We start from the raw sequence: 24,928 nt of genomic DNA, 5'->3' as shown, positions 1-24,928 counted from the left end.
ATAAAATCAGCAGAGCTTCCACTCATTTCAGATCTACCCCTCAGATCTACAGCGACTGCACTTCCAAGTGCATTTGCAGTGCAAAGTGGATTTGCCTTTCGTAAATAACCCCCCATGGATATTATTGTTACTTTTGAGCAAATAATGAGACATTCGCAAAATTTATTTGTTTATACATAAGCCCCTTTGTCTTCACTGGGGATCTCTCCCCTCACAATTTGCCCTGATGACCACGCAAGTAAGGGGAGAATCTCTTCATCACTAACAACATATATTGTGCAACCCAAATTATATTATTGTGCTTCCCCACTTTATGTTAAGAAAAAACTTTTGATTTGAATCATTATCATAAATATGAGGAAGTCTGGTCTTTAAATACAGCCATCTCCTCAGCAGCTCCAGAACATTTGTACCATCCTTTGTAGTCAGGGGATGTGAAGGGTTTATAAAAGTTTATTTTACCAGCACTTCTGTTTTCCGCCGCCTATAGTTATTTTGATTCTTAGTTAAAAACATATATATATATTACAGGAGGATTCTTCAGTAAAGAATAATGAAAGGGTTTCTTCCATCCATGACTTTATCCATCTACTTATTCCTGAGCTTCACGGCTATAGGTAAGTACAATGTATTAACCTGTTTAAGTTTAGTACAACGTTTTATTTATACAATTATAACCAACGAATTTTAACTGTACAACATCTTTATTATGCTGTTTAACATCTATAGCAAGAAGCATAGAGTGATGGATAAGACGTACATAGTTACATAGTACGTGAGGTTGAAAAAAGACACAAGTCCATCAAGTCCAATCTATGTGTGTGATTATATGTCAGTATTACATTGTATATCCCTGTATGTTGCAGTCCTTCGGGTGCTTATCTAATAGTTTCTTGAAACTATCAATGCCCCCTGGTGAGACCACCGCCTGTGGAAGGGAATTTCACATCCTTGCCGCTCTTACACTTAAGAACCCTCTACGTTGTTTAAGTTTAAATCTCTTTTCTTCTAATTCTAATGAGTGGCCATGTGTCTTGTTAAATTCCCTTTTGCGAAAAAGTTTTATCTCTATTGTGGGGTCACCAGTATGGTATTTGTATATTGAAATCATATCCCCTCTCAAGAGTCTCTTCTCCAGAGAGAATAAGTTCAGTGCTCACAACCTTTCTTCATAACTAATATCCCCTCAGCTTTGTTGCCTTTCTTTGAACTCGCTCCATTTCCAGTACATCCTTCCTGAGGACTGGTGCCCAGAATGGACAGCATACTCCAGGTGCGGCCAGGCCAGAGTCTCGTAGAACAGGAGAATTATCGTTTTATCTCTGGAGTTGATCCCCCTTCTTTTTTTTTGAAAATTCATTTTTATTACATTTTTTAAGCATACAAATAACAACAAGCCACTCTTGCGGCCGACACCCACTGGCTATAACACAGTTGCTGTTGGACATTTACATACAAAAAAAAAAATCAAGCATGGAGTTAAGCAGCCCCCCCCCCTCCCCCAAAACAATAGAACTCCTCATAGAAGGTTAGTAGATTGGTTTGGCGATAATGATTCTTCATGAATTAATGCTGATTACTGCTAATAATACCGTTATTATTACTAAAATCTTGTATATAGTCCCTTATCATCCCCTCCAAGAGTTTACATACTATTGATGTTAGGCTAACTGGTCTGTAATTCCCAGGGATGTATTTTGGGCCCTTTTTAAATATTGGTACTGCTTTGGCTTTTCTCCAATCAGCTGGCACCATTCCAGTCAGTAGACTGTCAGTAAAAATTAGGAACAATGGTCTGGCAATTACTTGACTGAGTTCCCTAAGTACCCTAGGGTGCAAGCCATCTGGCCCCGGTGATTTATTAATGTTAAGTTTCCCAAGTCTAATTTTAATTCTGTCCTCTGTTAACCATAGAGGTGCTTCCTGCGATGTGTCTTGAGGATAAACACTGCAGTTTTGGTTACTGAAGCCCCCCGATTCCCTCATGAAGACTGAGGAGAAGAATAAATTCAATACCTTCGCCATCTCCCCATCTTTGTAACCAGATGTCCTTCCTCATTCTTTATGGGGCCAATATGGTCTATCCTTCCTTTTTTACTATGTACATACTTAAAGAATTTATTGGGACTTTTTTTATTCTCCTCCGCTATGTGTCTTTCATGTTCTATCTTAGCCGTCCTTATTGCACCCTTACAGTTCTTGTTGCATTCTTTAAAAAGTCTGAATGCTGATAATGATCCCTCGACCTTGTATTTTTTGAAGGCCTTCTCCTTTGCTTTTATATGCATTTTTACAGGAGTTAAGCCATCCAGAAATTTTGCCTGCTCTTTTAAAGTTATTACCCAATGGAATGCATTGGCTAATGCGCTTATTTAATATGCTCTTAAAGCAAACCCATCTCTTCTCCGCATTCTTTGTTCCTATGATTTTATCCCAATTTATGTCTTTTAGTAAGGTTTGTAGTTTAGGGAAGTTGGCTCTTTTGAAATTCAGTGTCTTTGTATTCCCCTTATGTTTCCTATTTGTGTGATTTATACGGAAGCCAATTGACTTGTGATCACTGCTCCCTAAATTTCCCTGTATTTCCACATCTGTGATCAGGTCTGGATTGTTTGTAATCAGTAGATCCAATAACACTTTATTTCTAGTTGGTGCGTCTACCATCTGACCCATAAAATTGTCCTGCAAGACATTTAGGAACTGGCAAACTTTAGATGAATGCGTGGTTCCCTCCGCCCAGTCTATGTCTGGATAATTAAATCCCCCATTATGATAACACTTCCCATCTTTGCTGCTAATCCCAATTGTGATAGCAGATCAGTCTCTCCTTCCTCCCACAGGTTAGAGGGGGCTATAGCAAACTCCCAGTATTATTTTCCCCTTAGCTTCATCCCTTTGGAGCTCTACCCATAAGAATCCCACCTCCTCCCTAGCTCCCTTGGTGATGTCATCTCTCACATTCACTTGTACATTATTCTTGATATATAGGCATGCCCCTCCCCCTTTTTACCCTCTCTATCCTTGCGATAAAGGATATACCCTTGAATGTTTGACAGCCAATCATGAGAGCTGTTGAACCAGGTCTCTGAAATTCCCACAAATTCCAAATCCTCCTCGTACAATATTATCTCTAGTTCACCCATCTTGTCCTCCAGGCTCCTGGCATTGGTGAATATGCCATGTAGTTTAGACCGGTCACATATTATCCTCTTATTGGGTGTTCCGAGACTGCAACTAGGACTTGCTACTATACTTACCTTGGGTTTATGTGCTTTGGTCAACCTACCACTAATGCCCCCAATACTACCCTCTGGAATATGTTCCGCACTGACTATCTCTACCTCTGGACCCTCCCCCCATCACCTAGTTTAAAAACCCCTCTAACTTTTTGGTCATCTTCATTCGCAGCTGATCTGGACCCTCCTCATTTGGGTGCAATACGTTCCTTCTATAGTACCGGCTATCGACTGAGAAGTCCTCCAGGAACCCAAACTCCTCCTTACTACACCAGCTCTTCAGCCACTTGTTTACTTCCCTAATCTCACTCTGCCTTTCTGATGTGGCTCGATGAACCAGTAGTATTCCTGAGAATACTACCTTGGAGGTCCTTTTCCTAATTTTAGCTCCTAAGTCCCTAAAATCATTCTTTAGGACACTCCATCTGCCTCTGGCTTTGTCATTGGTGCCAACGTGCACCATGACAGCTCGGTCTTCCCCAGTCCCTCCCAGTAATCTGTCCACCATATCTGTGATGTGCCGTACCCGAGTGCCCGGTAGACAACATACTGTTCAGCGCTTCAGGTCTTGGTTACAGGTGGGCCTCTCTGTCATTCTAAGAACTGAGTTCCCTACCACCAGAATCTGTCTTTCCTTTCCCTTCGCTTCCCCCCACTCTCACTGGAGGAGTTCTTCCCATGGCAGCTAGGAGAGTCCCTCACCTCCAGCAGTGCTGGACAATAACTGGGTTAACCAATGTCACTCAATGAAGCGTACTTATTGAGATGCTCCAGCCCTGGATCGGCCTCCCTGGCACTTCCCCATCTACCCTTCTTGACTGTTACCCATCTACTCTTTGCTAGTGCCTGGACCTCTTTGTCTCCACCCACCTCTGTGCTGGCCCCTGCCAGCATCTGGCGTGTGCGTTCCTGGCTCTCCTTTAGTATGGAAGGACTTCTCAGTGCTGACAGTTGCTTCCCCAGATTCAGAACTTGGGCTTCCAGGGAAACAAATGCGCTTACATTTTGCACAGCAGTATTTACCCTCGATCGGATAATCAAGGAAGGCATACATGCTGCAAGATGTACAAGTCGCCTCTCCACACCCGCTGGGCATCGTACCTATTAAATTGAATCACCATTTAGAAGAGGTGTTCCAGCTTATACAGTAAATGGCCAAAAGTTTGCCAGCATCTGACCATTCCACCATCACTTATGCCTAGTTTGTGGACATTCCTCCAAATGATTGAGCTTGGGTGTGCCCAGAGAAATGTATCATTGCTATAACAGCATACAAAGACATTTTAGACAATTGCATGTTTCCAGCAGTTTGGGGAATGCCCTTTTCTGTTCTAGCAAGACTGTGCCACTGCACTGTGCACAAATCCATCTCTATAAAGACATGGTTGGATGAGTTGGGTGTAAAGTGACCTGTACAGTGCTCTGATCTCAATTCTATAATCCTATTGAACATCTTTGGGATGAATTAAAATGCTGCATGCAAGCCAATGTCTTTACATAATGAATAAAATAGTGTAGCTCTACCCAAACATCTAAATCATGTGCTCAAATAAAAATGACTATGACAAAATACTTGTGACCTTTTGAGATCTACAATTAGTCGGCTTTACCACATATTCAGGGCAGATGTGATAAAAGTCCAAACACATCATATAATTAGATCAATAAATAACTAGTCCAACAAAAGTCTTCAATTATAAACACTGCCAACAATCTTCTTTGAACATGCGCCCCTGTTCCACAAAACATGTGACGTACACTCCACCCAGTGGTACATGAGTCTGCTCACCTCTGTGCTGGACCTCAGAGGTTCCTCGGAGGTCAAAAGAGTTTTTCCATAATAGGTAGATCATTCCAATCTTCTTTCAGCCATAGCTCCTCCCACCAACATCCTCCGCAAGCCACAGCAACAAGAATGGCATAAAACAACAAAAAGCAACTAATAGTGCTCACTGTATACATTATCCCATAATCAATAAAACTTCCATCGTGTTTACCAATTTACCTTTGTTCCAACCATGTGCCTCATATAAAGTCTCACTTCCTTGTTCCTCCTTTTTTGATATGACAAGGGATGGAAATGTGTGACCGTACCAGGCCACAGTTTCAATTAAAGTCCCCAGGGATGGAACCATTGGCCCTACCAAACCATGCGTTCATATAAAGTCCCTGAATATAGAATTTTTCTTTTCCATAAAAAGCATGGTTAGGTTATAAAAAAATATCTCAAGCTTTGAACATCTCACGGAGCACTGTTTAATCCATCATTCGAAAATGGAAAGAGTATGGCACAACTGTAAACCTACCAAGACATGGCCGTCAACCTAAACTGATAGGCTGGGCAAGGAGAGCATTAATCAAAGAAGCAACCAAGAGGCCCATGGTAACTCTGGAGGAGCTGCAGTGATCCACAGTTCAGGTGGGAAAATCTGTCCACAGGATAACTATTAGTCATGCACACCACAAATCTGGCCTTTATGGAAGATTGGCAAGAAGAAAGCCATTGTTGAAAGAAAGACATAAGATGACCCATTTGCAGTTTTCGAGAAGACATGTGGAGTACACAGCAAACATGTGGAAGAAGGTGCTCTGGTCAGATGAGACCAAAATGTAACTTTTTAGCTTAAAAGCAAAACGCTATGTGTGGCGGAAAACTAACACTGCACATCACCCTGAACACACCATCACCACCATAAAATATGGTGGTGGCCGCATCATGTTGTGGGAATGCTTTCCTTCAGCAGGGACCGCTACGCTGATCAGAGTTGATGCGAAGATGAATGAAGATGAATGGAGCCAAATACAGGGTAATCATAACAAGAAAACTTGTTATGCCCTGTACACACAGTCGGATTTTCCAAGGGAAAGGGTCTGATCGGATTATGTTGTCAGAAAATGCGATCATGACTATCTATCTGACTTTTTCCGTCGGAAATCCAGACGGAAAAAGTTTGAGAGCTGGATCAAAAATTTTCCCACAACAAAATCCGATCTGACATTTTCCAATTGTTTGTAGAGAATTCCGATGGACAAAGTGCCACGTATGCTCAGATTAAATAACGAGACCAAAGCTATTGGCTACTAGACTCTACGTAGTCCCGCTGTACGTAACAAACGTCACCTCGTTCCGAACAATCAGATTTTCCGACAACTTTGACTGACCGTGTGTATGCAAGACAAGTTTGGCACAAAATCCATCGGAAAAAATCTGATGAATTTTGTTGTCGGAATGTCCGACCGTGTGTACAAGGCATTAGAGTCTGCAAAAGACTTGAGACTGGTGCAGAGCTTCACCTTCCAGCAGTGCAACAACCCTAAACATACAGCTAGACCTACAATGGAATGGTTTAGATCAAAGCATATTCATGGGTTAGAATGGGCCAGTCAAAGTCCAGAACTAAATCCAATTAAAAATCTGTTGCAAGTCTTGAAAATTGCTGTTCACAGACACTCTTCATCCAATCTGACAGAGCTTGTGTTATTTTGCAAGAAGAATGGGCAAACATGTCACACTCTAGATGTGCAAAGCTGGTAGAGACATCCCCAAAAAGACGCGCAGCTGTAATTGCAGTGAAAGGTGGTTCTACAAAGTATTGACTCAGGGGGGCTGAATAAAAATGCCCCCCACACGTTTCACATATTTATTTGTAAAAACAATTGAAAACCATTTATCATTTTCCTTCCACTTCACAATTATGTGCCACTTTGTGTTGGTCTTTCACAAAAAATCCCAATAAAATACATTTACATTTTTGATTGTTACATGAAAAATGTTATGGGGTATGAATACTGTTTCAAGGTAGTAAGTAGGGCAGATGAAGAAGTTGATAATGATTTCCGTACTCCACCCCCAGGCTCTAACAGGCTAAATTGGCTGCAGACTTACCAAGTGAGTGATGGAGAACTATCATATTGGAGCATAATGGAGATGGAAGGCTTTCAGTTAGCGGCTACCTACAACAAACCAGCATTGGTATATAAGCAGAGCTGGGCAAAGGGAAACACGAGCCACGACTACTGGAGCTTATTTGATGTGTTTCTAAACAAATACTTCTCTGTTTTCAAAGAAAAAATATTACAACTCCAGGAGATGCCTGATCTTAAAGGTACGTTTTCCTAAAAAGTAGAATATAGATTACGCTGAGGTGAAAAATATTGCAATACATAAATGATTTAAAAAAAACGAATTTGACCATTAAAACAACCCAGTTTTAAATACATTTTTTTACGTTAAATGCATGCCTGCTAAGTGGAACACTCACTGGTATTTATTGCCTCTATTACCTCTGTAACTCTGTGCATTGTTACTGAGGATGCAGAACTCTATTTGGCCACAAGATGGCAACATTCAGTACTTCGCCTCACCATAGCCTTAATACAAGTACTATTAGAGCATTATGGAATATATAGCTGGGACCCAGGACTTTCTATACAGTAAAGCTGAAGTCACAATTACAAAGCCCACAAACACCAGCCAAAGGGAGGGTTATAAAGGGAAAAGTACAAAAAGGAGCCAGGGCAGTTGGAGAGAGATGTGCCAATTGGAAGGAGTATGTGTGTGAACTGTTCCAAGCTGTGTTGTCCAGACCAGGCTGGGTCAAGCTGCAGTTAACTGAGTTGCTAGTAAGCCAAGATGCAGACTGCTGTGCCAAGTGCTGAACCAAGGGGTCCACCCTGGGGAGATCCTTCAACATCAGCTGTATAGAGGGCCTGTATCCAGATTTCCACAGCCACATTGCCATTTATGGGGGCCCCCACCACATGATAATTGCATTCTTCTGGACTGCTACGGAAGGACTGGGTGAGAGGGTCCCCAACCCACACTTCACTGCAATACATTACAGTTAGTTCTTGTTGACACGCAGGCCTACCTGGGATATGGTGATTTACTGACACTGGCCATAATAAGAGTTAAAACACATTGCTGCCATCCATGACTGTAATCTGCCACTTTCTACACTAAAGCTGCCACTGAATCCAGACTGCTGAGCTATATTATCTTTTCCCTTCCTGCTTAGCAAACTCCTGGCTTCAACAGCATTTACACATGTTTAGCCAATTTAAAAAAAGGCATTCCTACGTACTAAATCCAGTTCTCCTTTATGGAAGTTCCTCATTAACTTCACATTTTTAAAGTGAACCTCCTCGTTGACTCGTCACCCTAAAGCGACATCACCCTGCTTTGCACGCCAACGTAAAAGGTCCCATATGAGCCGGCAGAAGCTTCTATCAAAGCATTATTCAGAGTCAAGGGTCTGCCTGGTAGCAGCACTGATGTGCAGGAGATTTGACAGACTTTCAGGCCTAAGCCTAGACTCTCCTGACTGAGAGCTTCTAAGTGAACTAGCCTGTCATCTTAGTGGTAGCCATCTGAAGTCACTTGGAGTGTGTTCTCCCACTCAGAGAGCTATTGTTTACACTCTTGGTACTGCAGTACATATTTATTTTTACATTACTTTTTACATATTACACTTTAATGGTGCTGGTGTTAACTGCACTGCATTGTTTTTGCCTTCTCTCTGTGTGTTAAATTTAAATCTTTGAACTGCTGTATTATCCTATCACTCTAGTTTTGCCAATACAGCCCCTTTACTTTACTACAGTCAGTATGTGCCCTTGTTGTGTAACTTCCTGGAGTCCTTGGCTAGGGTATTCTGGTGGTATCATCAGGAGTAAAGTTCCACTTAGGGCCAAGGGAAATAGCAGAGAACCCAATACTACCAGCGGCTCCTGTGGGGGTAGCGCTACACCTCTTTATTTTTTTATAATTATTATTATTTCATTATATTATATTTTTATATTTTGTTATATAGTATTTACTGTTATTATATATTATTACCTATATTTCCCTATTAACTGTCACAGTACTCCCCCGGCAATGACTTCATGTGCTTTCACTGAGACATTGCTGCCCCTCCCCTCAGCTCTTCCAATCAGAGAACACTTTGCATTCATTGGGACAAAATGCAAGGTGTTCTTTTAACCACTTGCTTACTGGGCACTTAAACCCCCCTCAGTCCCTGATGCACTTTGAATGACAATTGCGCGGGCATACAACACTGTACCCAAATGACATTTTTATCATTTTTTTCCCACAAATAGAGCTTTCTTTTGGTGGTATTTAATTACAGCTAGGAGTTTTATTTTTTGCTAAACAAACAAAAAAAGATAAAAAAAAAAAAAATCATGTTTAATAGTTTGTTATAAAATTTTGCAAACAGGTCATTTTTCTCCTTCATTGAAGTGCGCTGATGAGGCGGCACTGATAGGCTGCACTGGTGGGCACTGATAGGCTGCATTGGTGGGCACTGATAGGCTGCATTGGTAAGCACTGATAGGCTGCACTGGTGGGCACTGATAGGCATAGTTAAGGCGGCACTAATAGGCACAGATAAGGCGGCACCGATGGGTACAGATAAGGCGGCACTGATGGGCAAAGATGGGCACAGATAAGATGGCACGGATGGGTGGCACGGATGGGTGGCACTAAGGGGCACTGATAGGTACCACTGATAGATGGGACTGATGGGCACTGATAGGTGGCACTGATAGGTGGCTCTGATAGGTGGCACTGCTGGGCACTGATGGGCGGCACTGCTGGGTACTGATGGGCACTGGTAGATGACACTGATGGGCACGGATATGTGGCACTGGGGTGCAGCACCTTTGTTGAGGCAGATTGTGGGCACTGCTGGGTGGCACTGCTGGGTGGCACCGTGGGCACTGCTGGGTGGCACTGTGGGCACTGCTGGGTGGCACTGATGGGGGACACTTATTTTTTAATTATGTTTAGTGATGAGGGGGCAGGTGGGCACTGGCAGGGGGTAGGTGGGCACTGGCAGGGCTGGCCGGTGATCGGCTCCTTTTTTTTCTCCTTGCGCTGACAAGGAATAATAGCCGATTACCGGCTCCGTTATATCACATGATCAGCTGTCATTGGCTGACAGCTGATCACGTGATAAGGGGTCGGGATCGACCCCTTGCTCGGATCAGTGATCAGGCGAGTCTCATAGAGGGGGCGCGCAGGCCGCTCGTGCACGGGACGACGTCAATAGACGTATTTCCGGCAAAGGAGATCCACGCTGTAGCCGTCATTCGGCTATAGCGCGGGTCTCAAGTGGTTAATGGGCACTATGCCAAGTGAGCGGTCTCCGGTGGTTGGTGTGCAGTGGGGAAGCACACAGAATATCTCACCCATCATGTAGTAGCTCAGGCTATTACAGTGATTTACAGCTGCTATGGAGGCTGATCAGTTTTCACACACATACCTATGTTGCGCCGAGCTGGCCCAATTTAAGTATGCAAAATATACAGTATCACCCCCTTAAATTCTGGTTTAGAGCATTTTGAGAAAAAGCAACCCATTCAGTTTAATATAGTAATGAAAAGTGAAACATTTTTATATAGATATAAAAAAAAACATTATAAATACCCTTTTTTATAAGTGATCACACTCTCTCTGTTCTCAGCTGCACAAGAGCTGGGGGAGGAGAAGCAGCAGCACACTGAACTTCCCACTGAAGGGCTGTGCAGTGGGGGCGTGTCAAGGAGAAGTCTGATCATTGGAGGAGAGCAGGCTGAGTTCCCAGCATAGCTACAGAACTGACCACAGTGTGCTCTCCTGCTTAGTGTGGTCAGTTTTTTAAATAGGAAAGCAGAGGGACTGGCAGGAGCACCAGGGATTCCACAAAAAGGAAGCAATACAAAGAGAACAGGATACTTTATCATAAAAGTACACCAGGCACATATCAGGAATATGAAGTGTTGGGGTAACAAATGCTTTAACTATTTTTAGAAATTGTTTTAATAAAAAGGCAAGAACAACTGTGGAAGAAAATTATTTACAGAAAAATATATTACAATAGTGACAGCAAAATAAATTAGATTATAAAAGAAAAATAATTAACAAGGTTTTCCTGGTCTTTGGTTCTGTCAAAGTCCAATCCTGACAGATTCACTGACCCTCATAATGACTCTCTACCTTTATGCCTAGTTTAATTGGAAAATTGAAAGCCCCAAGTGCCAATTCCAGCAGCTTTTATGGATCCTGTGGTGTTTGAACCCACCCCACCCAATCAACAGGATTGAGAAGTGTGGCGTAGGAGGGCTAAATTGTATATGCTATTTTTCGAGAAAATTGAGTAGTAGGAAAAATGGACCTTAACGGCACATGTAGAAAATTATAACAAAGTTGTAATAGTTCACATAAATTACATATGTATACAGTACACGTTTAATAAAACTCAAAAGCCCCGTACACACGAGCGGACTTTTCAACATCCAAAGTCCGTCAGACCGAGTCTGTCAGACTATCCGATCGTGTGTGGGCTGCAACGGACTTTAGCTCCGCAAAAGTCTGACGGACTTTAGAAATGAAGCATGCTTCAAATTTTCCAGACGGAACTCCGCCGGACCCGGTCCCCTTCGAAAAATCCGCTCGTGTGTATGCTACTCCGACGGACTAAAACCGACGCTAGGGCAGCTATTGGCTACTGGCTATGAACTTCCTTATTCGAGTCGGGTCGTACGTCATCACGTTCGAATCCGTCGGAGTTTAGTGTGATCGTGTGTGGCCAAGTCCGTTCGGCCGAAAAGTCTGTCAGAACTCCGGCGGAACTCCGGCGGAACTCCTTTGGAAGTCTGTCGGACATAAGTCCTCTCGTGTGTACGGGGCTAAATAGGTATATAGAGAGAGGATCCATTGGTTAGCCCAAGGGGAGTACTGAATATATACTTCCTGTGCGGCTATACTATTTGTATCAGGAAAAGCCCACACTGAGATATGGTATTTTTCTCTTGGGTGTTACAAAGGTCCTTCTTATATGCTATTTTTCAGCAAACCTGCCCACAAGGCCAGATTTCCAAATGCATCTATATATTCAGATGGTTGGGTTCTTCAGTCCTAAAGCCAACACACTATTGAATAGTATCAATTGTACAGATTATGACATCTAATGTGACTATACAGTATATCCTAGTCATGGCTGTACAGTATACTCTAGTCACGTTGATCTTGGATTGTTCTGTATTTTCCTATACATTTGGGTAAGTACTTGTCATTAATGTATTTTTATTGGATCAAGATTTATGAAATATGAGAGCTGAGTTGTATGAGAAGAACACTTTCTTTTCTCCCTTTCAAAGAATGCAAATAAATAAATAAAAAGAAAAGATCACTTTTTGGTCAAATGAAGCCAGACTCTCAGATTAGATTGATTATAACTAGATTTCCGATGGTTAGTTACAGGCAAAAATGTCATACCAAGGAATGATTAGGAAACTCTTTTTAGAATAGTTGTTAGGTGGAAGAAATACCTTGCTAATGGGTTCATGACCTGGACCAGTGTACTTGCAAAACATTACAATCAAGTGGCCACTGCCTCCACCTATACAGTAAGGGCTCTTTCACACATGCTTGTCCGTTTTCATCCGTTCTGATCCACCAGAAAGATGGTAAATTGGGTTAGTGTGGATTTAGCAGAATGGAGCGGATTGGATGTCAGTGGACACCGTTGACATCCATTGCTCCATAGAGGTACATGGATCTTCCATTCAGGTCCACCTGAAAAACTTACATTAATGACTTAATGACTTAATGGTCCACTTGTGTGAAAGGACCCTTACTGGCCTTTGTGGCAAGGAGCACTGGAATAGAGATGCACGTCAAACAAATACAAAGATATTTCAAACTTACCGACCAGCCTACGACCAACCAAATTGACCTGTATAACAATATGCGTTAAAAATAGGGGTTTAGTCTGCACACATTTGCAAATACATGTGTAAGATACAGACCCCCATCAAGGCACCCCATTTTCTGTAGTTCATAACTCTAACTTCTGAGAGTCTCCACACTTGAAGCACATGAATTTATTTTAATGGATAGAAAGAGGGCAGGTGAGCCTGGAATAAGTCCACCCCTCCTTAGAGGTACAGGGGCACACTAAACACCCAACACACAGCACTATGGCAGCAAAGGTGTCAGTGGATTGCCTGACCAATATATTAACAGTAAAAACAAGTGGCCACTTCCTCCACCTATAACCTGCCTATGCAGCAAGGAGCACTGTAAGGGAGACGTATGTCAAACAAAACCAGGCATGTACTGGAGTTTCCCAGTGGGCCGATGGCTCATTGGGCCGGTTTCAGACAGCGGCGCCTGTACAAAAAATGGCTGCGGAGGGGCGAGCACTGCCAGCAGGCAGGGTTGCATGGGAGCCGTTCTCTCAGCAAACGCCCCGGGGAAGAGAGAGGAGACCAGGCGGCCGGATCATAAGAGAGCACGGAACAGTGCTGTAACAGCTTTTATTAGAATTGCCCGCACTCGCTGTCACATACAGGTACATACAGGTACATACAGGTACATACAGGTATGTACAGGTACATACAGGTACTTTGATAGACAGATGACCCATCCAATGTGTGTGATGTTGATATGCGATGTGTATGAAAGTACCTGGGCCAGAAGGCGGGCTGTATGTGACAGCAAGTGGCGGGAACGCTTGGCAATTCAAATGAAAGCTGTTACATTGATGTTCCTCGGTGCTCTGATGATCTGGCCGGCAATCCTCTTCCTCTCCTCTTTCTTCCTCTGCACAGGTAGGCTGTGTTGATGTACACAGGTAGGCTGCATTAATGGACACAGGTAGGCTGCATTGTTGGACAGAGTTAGGCTGCATTGTTGTACACAGGTAGGTTGCATTGTTGGGCACAGGTGAAGTGGCATTGATGGACACTGGTAGGCTGCATTGTTGGGCACAGGAGAAGCGGCATTGATGAGCATAGGTGAGATTGCACTGATGGGCACTGATAAAGTTGTTGTTAATATTTATTATTGCAACTTAATTCTGCATAAAACATTTAAGTGTAATTTCATGAGATAATTTATAAGGGCGTGTTTAGGGGTGGATTTAGGGGCGAGCCATGGTAGGGGTTGGGTGGGGCAACTGGTGGTGAGTAACCCTTAAAGCCTGGCTAGTGGCTCAGGACTTGAAATTTTGAGCCCTGAACTTGGCCATTTTAAAGTGGGCCGGTCTGGATGAAGTCCAGGGCCAAATTCTTGTCCCAGTCCAGCCCTGAACAAAACCAAAGAAGGACGGGGCATATAGCTTACTCATGTATTTGCTAATGCATGCAGACTAAACCCCTGTTTTTAACGCATATTGTTAGACAGGTCAAGTTGGTTGGCTTCCGGCTGGTCGGTAAGTTGAGTTTGTAAAGTTCTTTGGTTTTGTTTGACATACGTTGCCCTTCCAGTGCTCCTTGCTGCAAATGCCAGTTTGCAGTATGGGTGTACTCTTTACCTGCCATAGAATGCAAAATTTTTAATCTGATGTCTGTCCCAGACTTCTAGTATGACACCTCATTCACCACTCAATATGGAGTTTACCAGACCTCATTATTGTCACACCTCTACATGATTAAATTAAAATATGCAAACTATGCAAAAATGTAATTCAATGCCCAAGTTCATATATACATATAAAGTTAAAAGTGCAACACTCCACAACTACATTTGGATGCTTGGACATAAAAATTCTCTGCTCCAAGCTGCTCATCATCACTGCCATGACAAACCCGCATGCTGGGGGTTATACATCTCCACTCACAGGCCAAGTGCTTAGAAGAACATCAGTGCACACTGGAGGGATCTCTGGTGTCCACATTTATTAGGATGGATATGCACATACTTGACATTAACAGTCTTTGCCCAGGAACGCCCACTAATGTGTTTCATCCATATGACTTACGTAGTCGTAGAAATCTCTACAAAAATAAATGTGCAAATAATAAAATTCAGTGACAATGTTTAAAAATTAGGAAGGATATCTACAAGCTTGACATTGACAGCCCTCGTCTCAGACCGTCCCTCTAACGCAGAGAGCGAATGACAATCTTCTGTTGAATGGTCTAGCTGGAAAACCAGCATTTACTCCGGGCTTGCAAGGCTGATAAGTTTATTCTAATGGGGAAGGGGGGTTCTCCTCATCAGATAACAATAGCTCAGCAGTAGGGATTCCCTGATCATCATTGTGTTGATGTGGGGATCTGTCAGTTTAATAAAAGAAAAAAAAATGAATATGTATACTTTGCTTTAGCTTGATCAGTTGTAGTCTTTACCAGGGTTGCACAGAACAGTGTGAAAGAAGCCCAATTGGGAGACAGTTGCCACAGGATATTCCTTAACAAGGATCTTCATGGCAGAAGCAAAACACCTCACACTAGGGGCATCCTTTTACTATGGAGTTTGAAGTTAAAATGGACCTGTAATGTTTTTTTCTATGCTCAACTAATGAATTTAGACCCTTAATTTGAGAATCAATCCATCCTAGATAAACACACAGTTCAATGCTGGATAGGATGTCCATCATCTTTAGAAGAAATTGAAGATTTCACTTACAAAGTGGCTTTGAATGGAAAGAATGAAGTGCACTTAGATGTCATAAGGAAAGTATGGGTTGGTGAGAACAATCCATTTGCCCAGACTGTACAGAAACTCTTTCAGGAAGATGAACAAACCATGGGAAATCTTGTGGTCTATGTGACAAGCCTTTGCATCAAGCTTGCCGAGTTATTTTCACAGGCAGGGGAAGAAGTGTTTTCAAGAAAGAGTAAGTATTACCATTTGCATCAGATGCTGCTCTCTCTCCATAGTGAAGTGAAGATAGTAATATAATAAATACACACATTACTCTTTGGGGTGTATTTATAAAAAGCTTTAAACTGCATTTACGTGTGTGAATAGGGCAAAATTGAATGTTTTCAGGCTATATTCTCTGCAATTCAAATGTATAAATGTGGAAAATATCACATTTTGGCCACTAGATGGAACTGAGGAACATATTTGTTTTCTATGATAGCGCCATCTAGTGTTAAGGACTTCCAGCCCAAGGACATCATATGATATCTTTGACTTTCAGTGGAGATATCTGAATGATGCCTACAGCTACAGGCATCATTCAGGCAACATCTTTTAGAGCCAGCAATTCTGTGCACTGTAAGAATGATCATAGTGGCAGTTCCACCACTGGATCATTTTTACAGGCGACAGGAGGGGACAACCCCCCTCCCGCCGCCCTCCGGGGCTTCTTTTGGCTTTCCCATGCCATCGGGGACTCGGAGAAAGAATCCGCCGCTGCCGGATGACGAACATAGAGATTCACGGTGATCAGATCATCACCAGTCATCTCTATGACTATCGGAGGCCTGGGAGTGACGTTATGATGTCACGTCTAGGCAGTGGTTGTAAACAAAGCCACAATTGTGGCTGGAAAGCATCAGATTGTTAATTTTTTTTTTAATCTCATGCTTACCAGCTTGAAGGAGAGATGTGGGGTCTATAAGCCCCCCCATACACAGGGGGCACCCTCCAAGGCCACCAACAGTCTCCTCAGCACTCCATCTTCCACCTGACTCTCCTGCTGGCCTGACTCATCCATATTTCAGGGCTGGTTCAGCCACCCTGTCAGGCCCACTGCCTGGGGATTGGCCAAGTTCCCGTAAGTACACAGATCAACCCTCCTGGCCTCCAACCACTAACGTTTAGAAATGTCACCAAAATTCTAGAACCAGGGGGAAGCACCAGAGACCACCAGAGTACTAGAGACCTGCCTGCCTGTGAGTTATTCAGCTTGACCTGCAGCAAACCTTTGACCCAATTTAGACTCACAAGTTAAAGCGGAAGTAAACCCATCAATAAAACAGTTTCATTTCCGGGCACATGCCAGAAATGTAACACTCCCATTGGTTGTGCTCTCAACCAAACTGTCAAACCATCAAATGGCTGGAGTCATAACTGATCACATGTGCAGCATCATGGCAGTTGTGGATTAAACAGAGGCAAAGATGGCAGCTTCCTTGGCTGAAAACGATAGGGGGATTTACTTACACTTTAACTTTGCCTTTGCCTACACTCACACTAGTAGCACACCAGAGGGTGCTACACTTACAATACCCTCATGTTCTATTGCACACCATGATTTTAGATCTCAAAGACAGGCTAAGAATACTGCTGATAAGTCTGCAAATACAATTATTTGACACTACATCTATAAGGTCTTTATCGTTTGACTATAATGAAAGGTGTCACATCCCAATATTGCAAGGTATACCAGAAAGGAGACTAATAAGGAGTTTTAAGGCACCCCCAAGACAACATATTTAAAATTAACATTTGTATTTAAGACAATTGTTCATAAAAACATAATTGTGTATCATTATTAAAACCATGTACGGAATCTGTATGTAAAGTCAGTTCAAAGTGCATGTAAACACAATTATCCTCAAATATGGGCATTTGTTTGATACAATCTTCTTACCTTCTTGGTTCCTTCCTAAATAATGCAACAAAAACATCTAATCACACACACATCATATATAATGGTTCTTCTTTTTTTCCAACTTTTCCTCCATATATCTCAGTCCAGCCACAGGTCTACATTACCAGCCAACCTGACCAATCTGAAACAGAGGTCATCTGTATGGTGACCGGCTTCTATCCAAAATCAATCCATGTAAGCTTGTGGAAGGAGAACAAAATGGAGGATGCAATGTCAACGGACACTCTACCCAATGGGGATGGGACTTACCAGATAAAGGTTTCAACAACTGTAAATGACATAAAACAGCAAAGTGTCTACTGTCGGGTGGAACACGGCAGTTTGAAAGAGCCGTTAATAGTCTATCTGGGTGAGTAATCTATGAAGTACTTTGTGGAAATGTAACAGAAGGAAGAAGCTAAAAGAAAATTCTGAGGTAATTGAGGCTTTCTAAAATAAAACTAACAGAGGCAGAACAGACGAGAACTAAAACAATAGCAAGAAGCAGATAAACCCTTTAGTGACTGAGGGTAAAACAAATGTTAATGCCTCAACACAATTTGCAACTTTGGCATGTGTTAGTAAAACTGTACATATCATCACAACTACTTCATGTATTCATTTAAATTATGCCTTGTTTTTTTAAGGATGAATAGGCTTTCTTTTGATGGTAAATGGTAACACATATCCCCTGGATCTTTTCTATTGTCAAAGGAAAACTGGCCAAAAATAGTAAAAAAAAAAAAATCTTAAATTTAGCTGTATATTTCTTGCTTTTACCATAACTTTCCACCAAAGATCAAACCAAAATAAATGCTCTTGGCCCTGACGATCACAATGATACTACATATGTGTATGTTATTTGTTGTTTGTACCCATAGTAGGGCCCAGAAATAATAGTACACATATTTTTATTTTACCTTCAACACACTGACACTAATGCCGCATACACACATCAGATTATCCGGCGGACCAGAGTCCACTGGACAATCCGCCCATGTGTAGGCTCAGGACTTAGAAAGAAATTTTGACTTAAAATTGTCCACCAGACTCGGCAGTCCGGCAGACAATCTGCCCGTCTGTGTGCTTTGAAATGAACGGACTTGCCCACACACAGAGAAAAGTCTGTTCATTGTGAACGTGGCTCCAGGTAGAGGGGACTAGCGCACTAAGTCAATGTCGCCACCTCCATCGGCGAGATTGACACCTCGTTAGCCCGTCACCTTGTATGGATTTAAAGGGGAAGCCCTACACCGAAAAAAACAGTGTAGGGGTCCCCTCAAAGTCCATAGCAGACTCTTATCTGAGCACGCAGCCCAGCCGGTCAGGAAAGGGGGTGGGGATGAGGGGGTGGGGACGAGCAAGCAACCCCCCCTCCTGAGCCATACCAGGCCGCATGCCCTCAACATGGGGGGGTGCTTTGGGGAAGGGGGGGCCCTGCGGCCCCCCACCCCAAAGCCCTTTGGCCCCATGTTGATGAGGACAAGGGCCTCTTCCCGACAACCCTGGCTGTCGGGGCTTGCGGGTGAGGGGCTTATCAGAATCCGGGATCCCCCTTTAATAAGGGGGCCCCCAGATTCCGGCCCCCTACCCTATGTGAATGAGTACGGGGTACGATGTACCCCTACCCATTCACCTTGGGAAAAAAAGTGTACAGAAAAAAACACAACACAGGTTTTTAAAACACTTTATTAGATAGCTCCAGGGGTCTTCTCTTCTTCCGTCTTCAGGGGTCTTCTCGCTGGACTCCCGGCTTTCTCTTGTCCCCCGAACACAGAAGAAGAGAAGACCCCCGGAGCTGTCTAATAAAGTATTTTAAAGACCTGTGTTGTGTTTTTTTTCTGTACACTTTCTTTCCCCAGATGAATGGGTAGGGGTACATCGTACCCCATACTCATTCACATAGGGTAGGGGGCCGTAATCTGGGGGCCCCTTTATTAAAGGAGGCTCCCAGATTCTGATAAGCCCCCCGCAGGGCCCCCACTTTCCCAAAGCACCCCCCGATGTTGAGGGCACGTGGCCTGGTACGGCTCAGGAGGGGGGCCGCTCGCTCGTCCCCACCCCCTTTCCTGACCGGCCGTGCTGCATGCTCGAATAAGGGTCTGCTATGGACTTTGGCGGGACCCCCACACTGTTTTTTTGGCGTAGGGCTTCCCCTTTAAATCCATAACAGGTGACGGGGATAGCGAGGTGTCAATCTCGCCAATGGAGGCAGCAACATTGACTTCCCTTGCTAGTTCCATTTACCTGGAGCCACGTTCAAAATGAATGGACTTTACTCTGTAAAGTCCTACCTAGATCTAGCTATTTTTTCTATGTTTTTTCTTTTTTTTTTTTATTTGTACACACTTTTGTTTGTTTACATCTTTCTCCCCTGCAAGGAGAATAGGATATAAAAGCAGAGAGAAGAGCGCACAGGCTCTGGTGCAAAATATTTTATTCAATAAATAAAAAAATTGATAATAACAATGCACTCACAAACATGAGTAGGCACAGGCATATCATCCGCTAATCCCCCTCCTCAGTATAGGGTAGTGATGATGAACCTTGGCACCCCAGATGTTTTGGAACTACATTTCCCATGATGCTCATGCACTCCAGATTGTAGTTGAGCATTATGGGAAATGTAGTTCCAAAACATCTGGGGTGCCAAGGTTTGCCATCACTGGTGTAATGGTGTCTGACACACTATATTACCAAAAGTATTGGGACACCTGCCTTTATACGCACGTGAACTTTAATGGCATCCCAGTCTTAGTCCGTAGGGTTCAATATTGAGTTGGCCAACCCTTTGCAGCTATAACAGATTCAACTCTTCTGGGAAGGCTGTCCACAAGGTTTAGGAGTGTGCCTATGGGAATGTTTGACCATTCTTCCAGAAGCGCATTTCTGAGGTCAGGCACTGATGTTGGATGAGAAGGCCTGGCTCGCAGTCTCTGCTCTAATTCTTCCCAAAGGTGTTCTATCGGGTTGAATTCTGTGGACTCTGTGCAGGGCAGGCCAGTCAATTTCCTCCACACCAAATTCGCTCATCCGTGTCTCAAATGTTTTGATTCTCAGTTGAATTATGCAATTTTTGTAACGTTGACTACGTTTGTAGCGTCTACAAGGAATGCGTTATATGTATCTTTCTTGTAATCATTTATATAACGCTGACTATTTTTTCTCGCAGAGGTGTTTATCTATTTAAAAACTTGAATTAAACTCAGGAACCAAGTTGTCTGTCTGGTTTGTTGAGACCAATGCCAGTTTTATCTTACAACTAGGAACATGAACAGATGTGCACTCCTATTTCTACAATGAAGCATAGATTAACATTTTCTCATTATGGATTACCATACCTGAGAATGTTAATCAGATTGTGACCGAGAATGGGTCAATGACCACATGCTCTTTACTTGTAGCCTGCCCAAATTCCTATAGTTGACATACACAGCATAAAGCAGTGATGGCGAACCTTGGCACCCCAGATGTTTTGGAACTACATTTCCCAGGATGCCCATGCACTCTGCAGTGTAGTTGAGCATCATGGGAAATGAAGTTCCAAAACATCTGGGGTGCCAAGGTTCGCCATCACTGGCATAGAGTCATGTAAGAGGATAATACCTAGAAGCACTGTGAAAAGTCTGCTGAATCTGCTTGCTGAGGAAATTAAAGACTGTTATTTTCATATTTAAGTTATTGCAGGTTTCCTTTTACAGAAATAGTATTTTTTATTTTTTTGCTTGGAAGTTAAATACTGACCTTATTCCTTCAACTTTGCAGATAAAGAACCTCACTTTCCAACTGGACTGATCATAGGTATTGCAGTTCTTGTCGCTTTCTGTGCATTTGCCCTGGTTTTCTTTATAATGAAGTACAAAAAGTGTTAGAATGATGACGCCCACCTGTAAGACAATAAGTTTTACATATGGCTGCCCAATGTACCTTCGGAAAAGCTTAAGATTGATGATAAGGATGCGGAATCCTCCATCCCTCTAAATGAACAGTCACTTAGTCTGATCGATGTCTCCCATGGACTTCAATTCTCAACAAATTCAGTTTTTGTTTCTATTATTTTATTCTTATAAGACATATCCCATTATTCTAGTAACACTCTGCCCTGTCTTTTCCTTTCTTCATGAGAGTTTTTAAATTTCATCACTTAAAGAGACTATACCTAGACAAAATTTCCAATAGCAGGTCTCTGGAATGCAATCAAAAGTATAGTCACTTCTTCACCGGCCCGTGTCTGCTAAATTCCCTCTATTCTAGCGCCACAGCCTCTGTTAAAGTGGTCTCTTTAAGTGGTTAAAGTCTCTTAAAGTTGATGTAAACCCTCCTCTTTTATAGTTCAGTGAGATAAATCTTGACAAACAGAGAAAAACTTTGTCAAATCCTCCCCCTTGCTGTGAGTGATTTACATATCTCGTGCGCTAGTCTAAGAGACATGCATTATTTTTTAATTCCCTCCCACTCCTTTCTTCTGCTGTTCTGCAAGGATTGGATGTTCCACACCTCAGCATGATTTCGCATGCTGAAGTCATGTGGTTACTTTCCTGTCTTTTCACTGGATGTTAGAGATCATAGCAGAAGTTCAGTGTAAGAAATACACAGGAGAAAATGCATATTGACAAGGGGAGTGTAGAGGTGGGCGGGGAGTCTACTGACATCACGACTCCACCCACCGAGCTCCAGACAACAGGCCCACCTACAAAATATGCAGTTTTTCGAGTCTCATAGCAGACAGAGGGAAGACATTTGACAGGTAAAGATACCCGTTTTTTGTTTTTTTCTTACCTGCAAGGTAATTTTATAAATGTAAATCCTTATAGATAACCCCAATGGCAGTAGTTTAGAAAGGATGACATGGGGTTTACATCCACTTTAAAGTGGTTGTAAACCACTGGATGTTGTTTTTTTTCCTTACCTGCAAGGTAATGTTAAAATGTGCTAATGATGCAAGGTCTTTGCTGGAGGCCACTTCCATCTTCACCCGTCTAACAGGATTTGCAGACTCTGACTCTGTGACTGGCTGGAGCCGCGATGATGTCACTCCCGTGCATGCACGCTGGATCGGCCGTTCACGGCACAGGGATTAAAAGAATTGAAGGAACGGCATGGGTGGCCATTCTTTCAGAGCGCATGCACCAGTGATGTCACTGGCTGCATGCACAGTCAATATCTCCTAAACATGCCCCGTGTACACTACTTATAGGTAAAATTAAGTGATGGAAGTTTACTTCCACTTTAAGCATTTGATACCTAGATTAATATTGGAAACTTGTCCCTCCTGTCGAACATTGTGGTTCCTCTCTTTGGTCTTTTCCCCACTACAGGAGAAGGCAGTGACACGGGTCAGAGAATAAAGCCCTAGAAGGGGACATGAACATCTGACATTTCCAGAAGTGTTGTATATGAAAGGGTCATAGAAAGACTGCAGTTTGGAAATGGAGAAGATGTAGGAGACACAGGGTGCTGGAGATGTAGGTATAAAAGCTTTACCAATATAGGGACCTGCTATTGGAATTTGTTTTTTAGAACTGCTTTAAACTATAACCCCAGCCAAAGTATTGTATAGAGTTATAAAGGTATAAAGCTCTGGTCTTGCTCCCTATGTCACCTCAGTATTCACCATAAGGAATTTTGCCACCAGAAGAGAACGTGAGAAAGAATGCAAAATTGTACAGTTGTCAATGGAACAAAAGTAGAGGGAAAATCTTCCAGTGAATACACTTGTATCAGTGAGTTCCTGTAATGGTGGTAAAAGGTGTGATTTCCCCTCTTTTTGGCGACATGTCCAGGGTTATGTCCCTGGGAGCAGGAAGTTCAGGGCAGTCCCAGCAATGAGCATATAGACAGTGAGAAAACCTTGTTAGGGGTGCATCACTCTATTCAAAATTAGGGGGAAATGTTTTGGTTGAACTTTCACTCCTACAAGATGTGCTAATTGCTAGGGATGAGCTTGATATTGGGGTCGAACATAAGTTTAACTCGAACATCGGTTGTTTGCCCATTCGCAGAACAACGAACATTATGGGGCAAGCGTGGCAAACTAGAGCAGCACAGAATGTCCCATAATGCACTGCGAGATCGCAGTGCATTGCTGTATGACGATTGGCCAAAGCATGCAGCTGACCTGCATACTTTGGCCAATCACAGTGCCCTCTGCTAAGAGAGCCATAATTGGCCAAAGGCAGGGTGCCTTTGTCCAATCATGGCTCAGGGGGGCTAAGTCCATGCCCCACACTATATAAGGCTGCCTACATGGCAGCCCTGTGTAGTGTTGCTCGTGTGGACAACTGACGCATTTAGCATAGTCTATAAATTCAGTGTTTATATACAGTCAGTGCAGGCAGTGTATTAATATATATATATATATATATATATATATATATATATATATATATATATATATATATATATATATATACATATATACGCTACATTCAGTGTAGCCTATATCTACGGTGCATTTCATGGTGTACTGTTTCTAATACACTTCAGGCAGTGTAGACCGTATCTAATACAATGTGTAAAGGTGTAACGTGTCTACTACACTTCTGGTGGTGTACACAGTATAAAATACAGTGCAGCCATAGTACAGTTGCTAATACAGTGCAGGCGGTGTACACAGTATCTAATACAGTGTGTATAGTTTCTACTACACTTCTGGTGGTGTACACAGTATCTAATACAGTGTGGTGTTGTAAAACAAAATATACATCATGTCCGGAAGGCCACCAAGGAGAGGCAGACACTCACAGACCCCTAAATAAGGGCAAGCAGCCTCTGTGTCTACAGTCAACAGTGCTAGTCGTGGACATGGTGCATCCTCTGCAGGTGGCTGTGGGGCATGCTTGTCCTTTTCTTCTGACTCCCCGCTGTCTTTTAAAAGTTCCTTGGTGTGGGCCTTTTTCGACACATGTGCAGCAGATCACACCGTTGCTGTTTGCAACCTATGTCTGAAGCGGATCAATCGTGGCCAGATCAGCAGCTGCTTGGGCACCACATGCTTGACCAGACATATGATGACCTGCCATGCAGTCCATTGGCAACAGCACTTGAAAGACCCACATCAAAGAAAAAGGCGGACATCTCCTTGCTCCTCATCTGGGATCTCCAACCCCACTATACATCCAGTCCTCTCTGCACTGAGAGGAATGAAGGTATAGCAATAGGTGTCCCAAGTAGAGAATCAAGATGAAAGGATCAAACTATAAGGATACCACGTCCCAATTATATATAGAGAATTTTTTTTCCCCATGGGAGGGCTGGGGGGTAACCAACCCCGGGACTTTTACCGGTATCAGATCAAATGAATCCTGTAATTATAAAATCAGAGAAATTAACAGTTACATTTAATTTATAAAAATAGGAAATTTTATTCACATC

The 24,928-nt window shown here is 42.8% G+C and overlaps 1 protein-coding gene across 1 annotated transcript; it reads left to right on the top strand.

Annotated features, from left to right (window-relative positions):
• Positions 1-417: 417 nt before the first annotated feature.
• Positions 418-23,883, top strand: LOC143983884 (antigen-presenting glycoprotein CD1d-like). The gene is made up of 5 exons (XM_077484007.1): positions 418-617; positions 7,091-7,342; positions 15,569-15,847; positions 17,658-17,924; positions 21,320-23,883. Exons 1-5 carry the CDS (start codon positions 554-556, stop codon positions 21,424-21,426), a joined length of 969 nt encoding a protein of 322 aa, XP_077340133.1. The 5' UTR covers positions 418-553; the 3' UTR covers positions 21,427-23,883.
• Positions 23,884-24,928: the final 1,045 nt, after the last annotated feature.

This window comes from Lithobates pipiens, unplaced genomic scaffold, assembly GCF_037356315.1.
Source record: "Lithobates pipiens isolate NorthernLeopardFrog02 unplaced genomic scaffold, aLitPip1_a1.2 Scaffold_1, whole genome shotgun sequence".
NCBI classification, from domain to species: Eukaryota; Metazoa; Chordata; class Amphibia; order Anura; family Ranidae; genus Lithobates; species Lithobates pipiens.
Note: the sequence above shows the minus strand (reverse complement) of the source record. Positions and strands in the feature narration are given on the sequence as shown.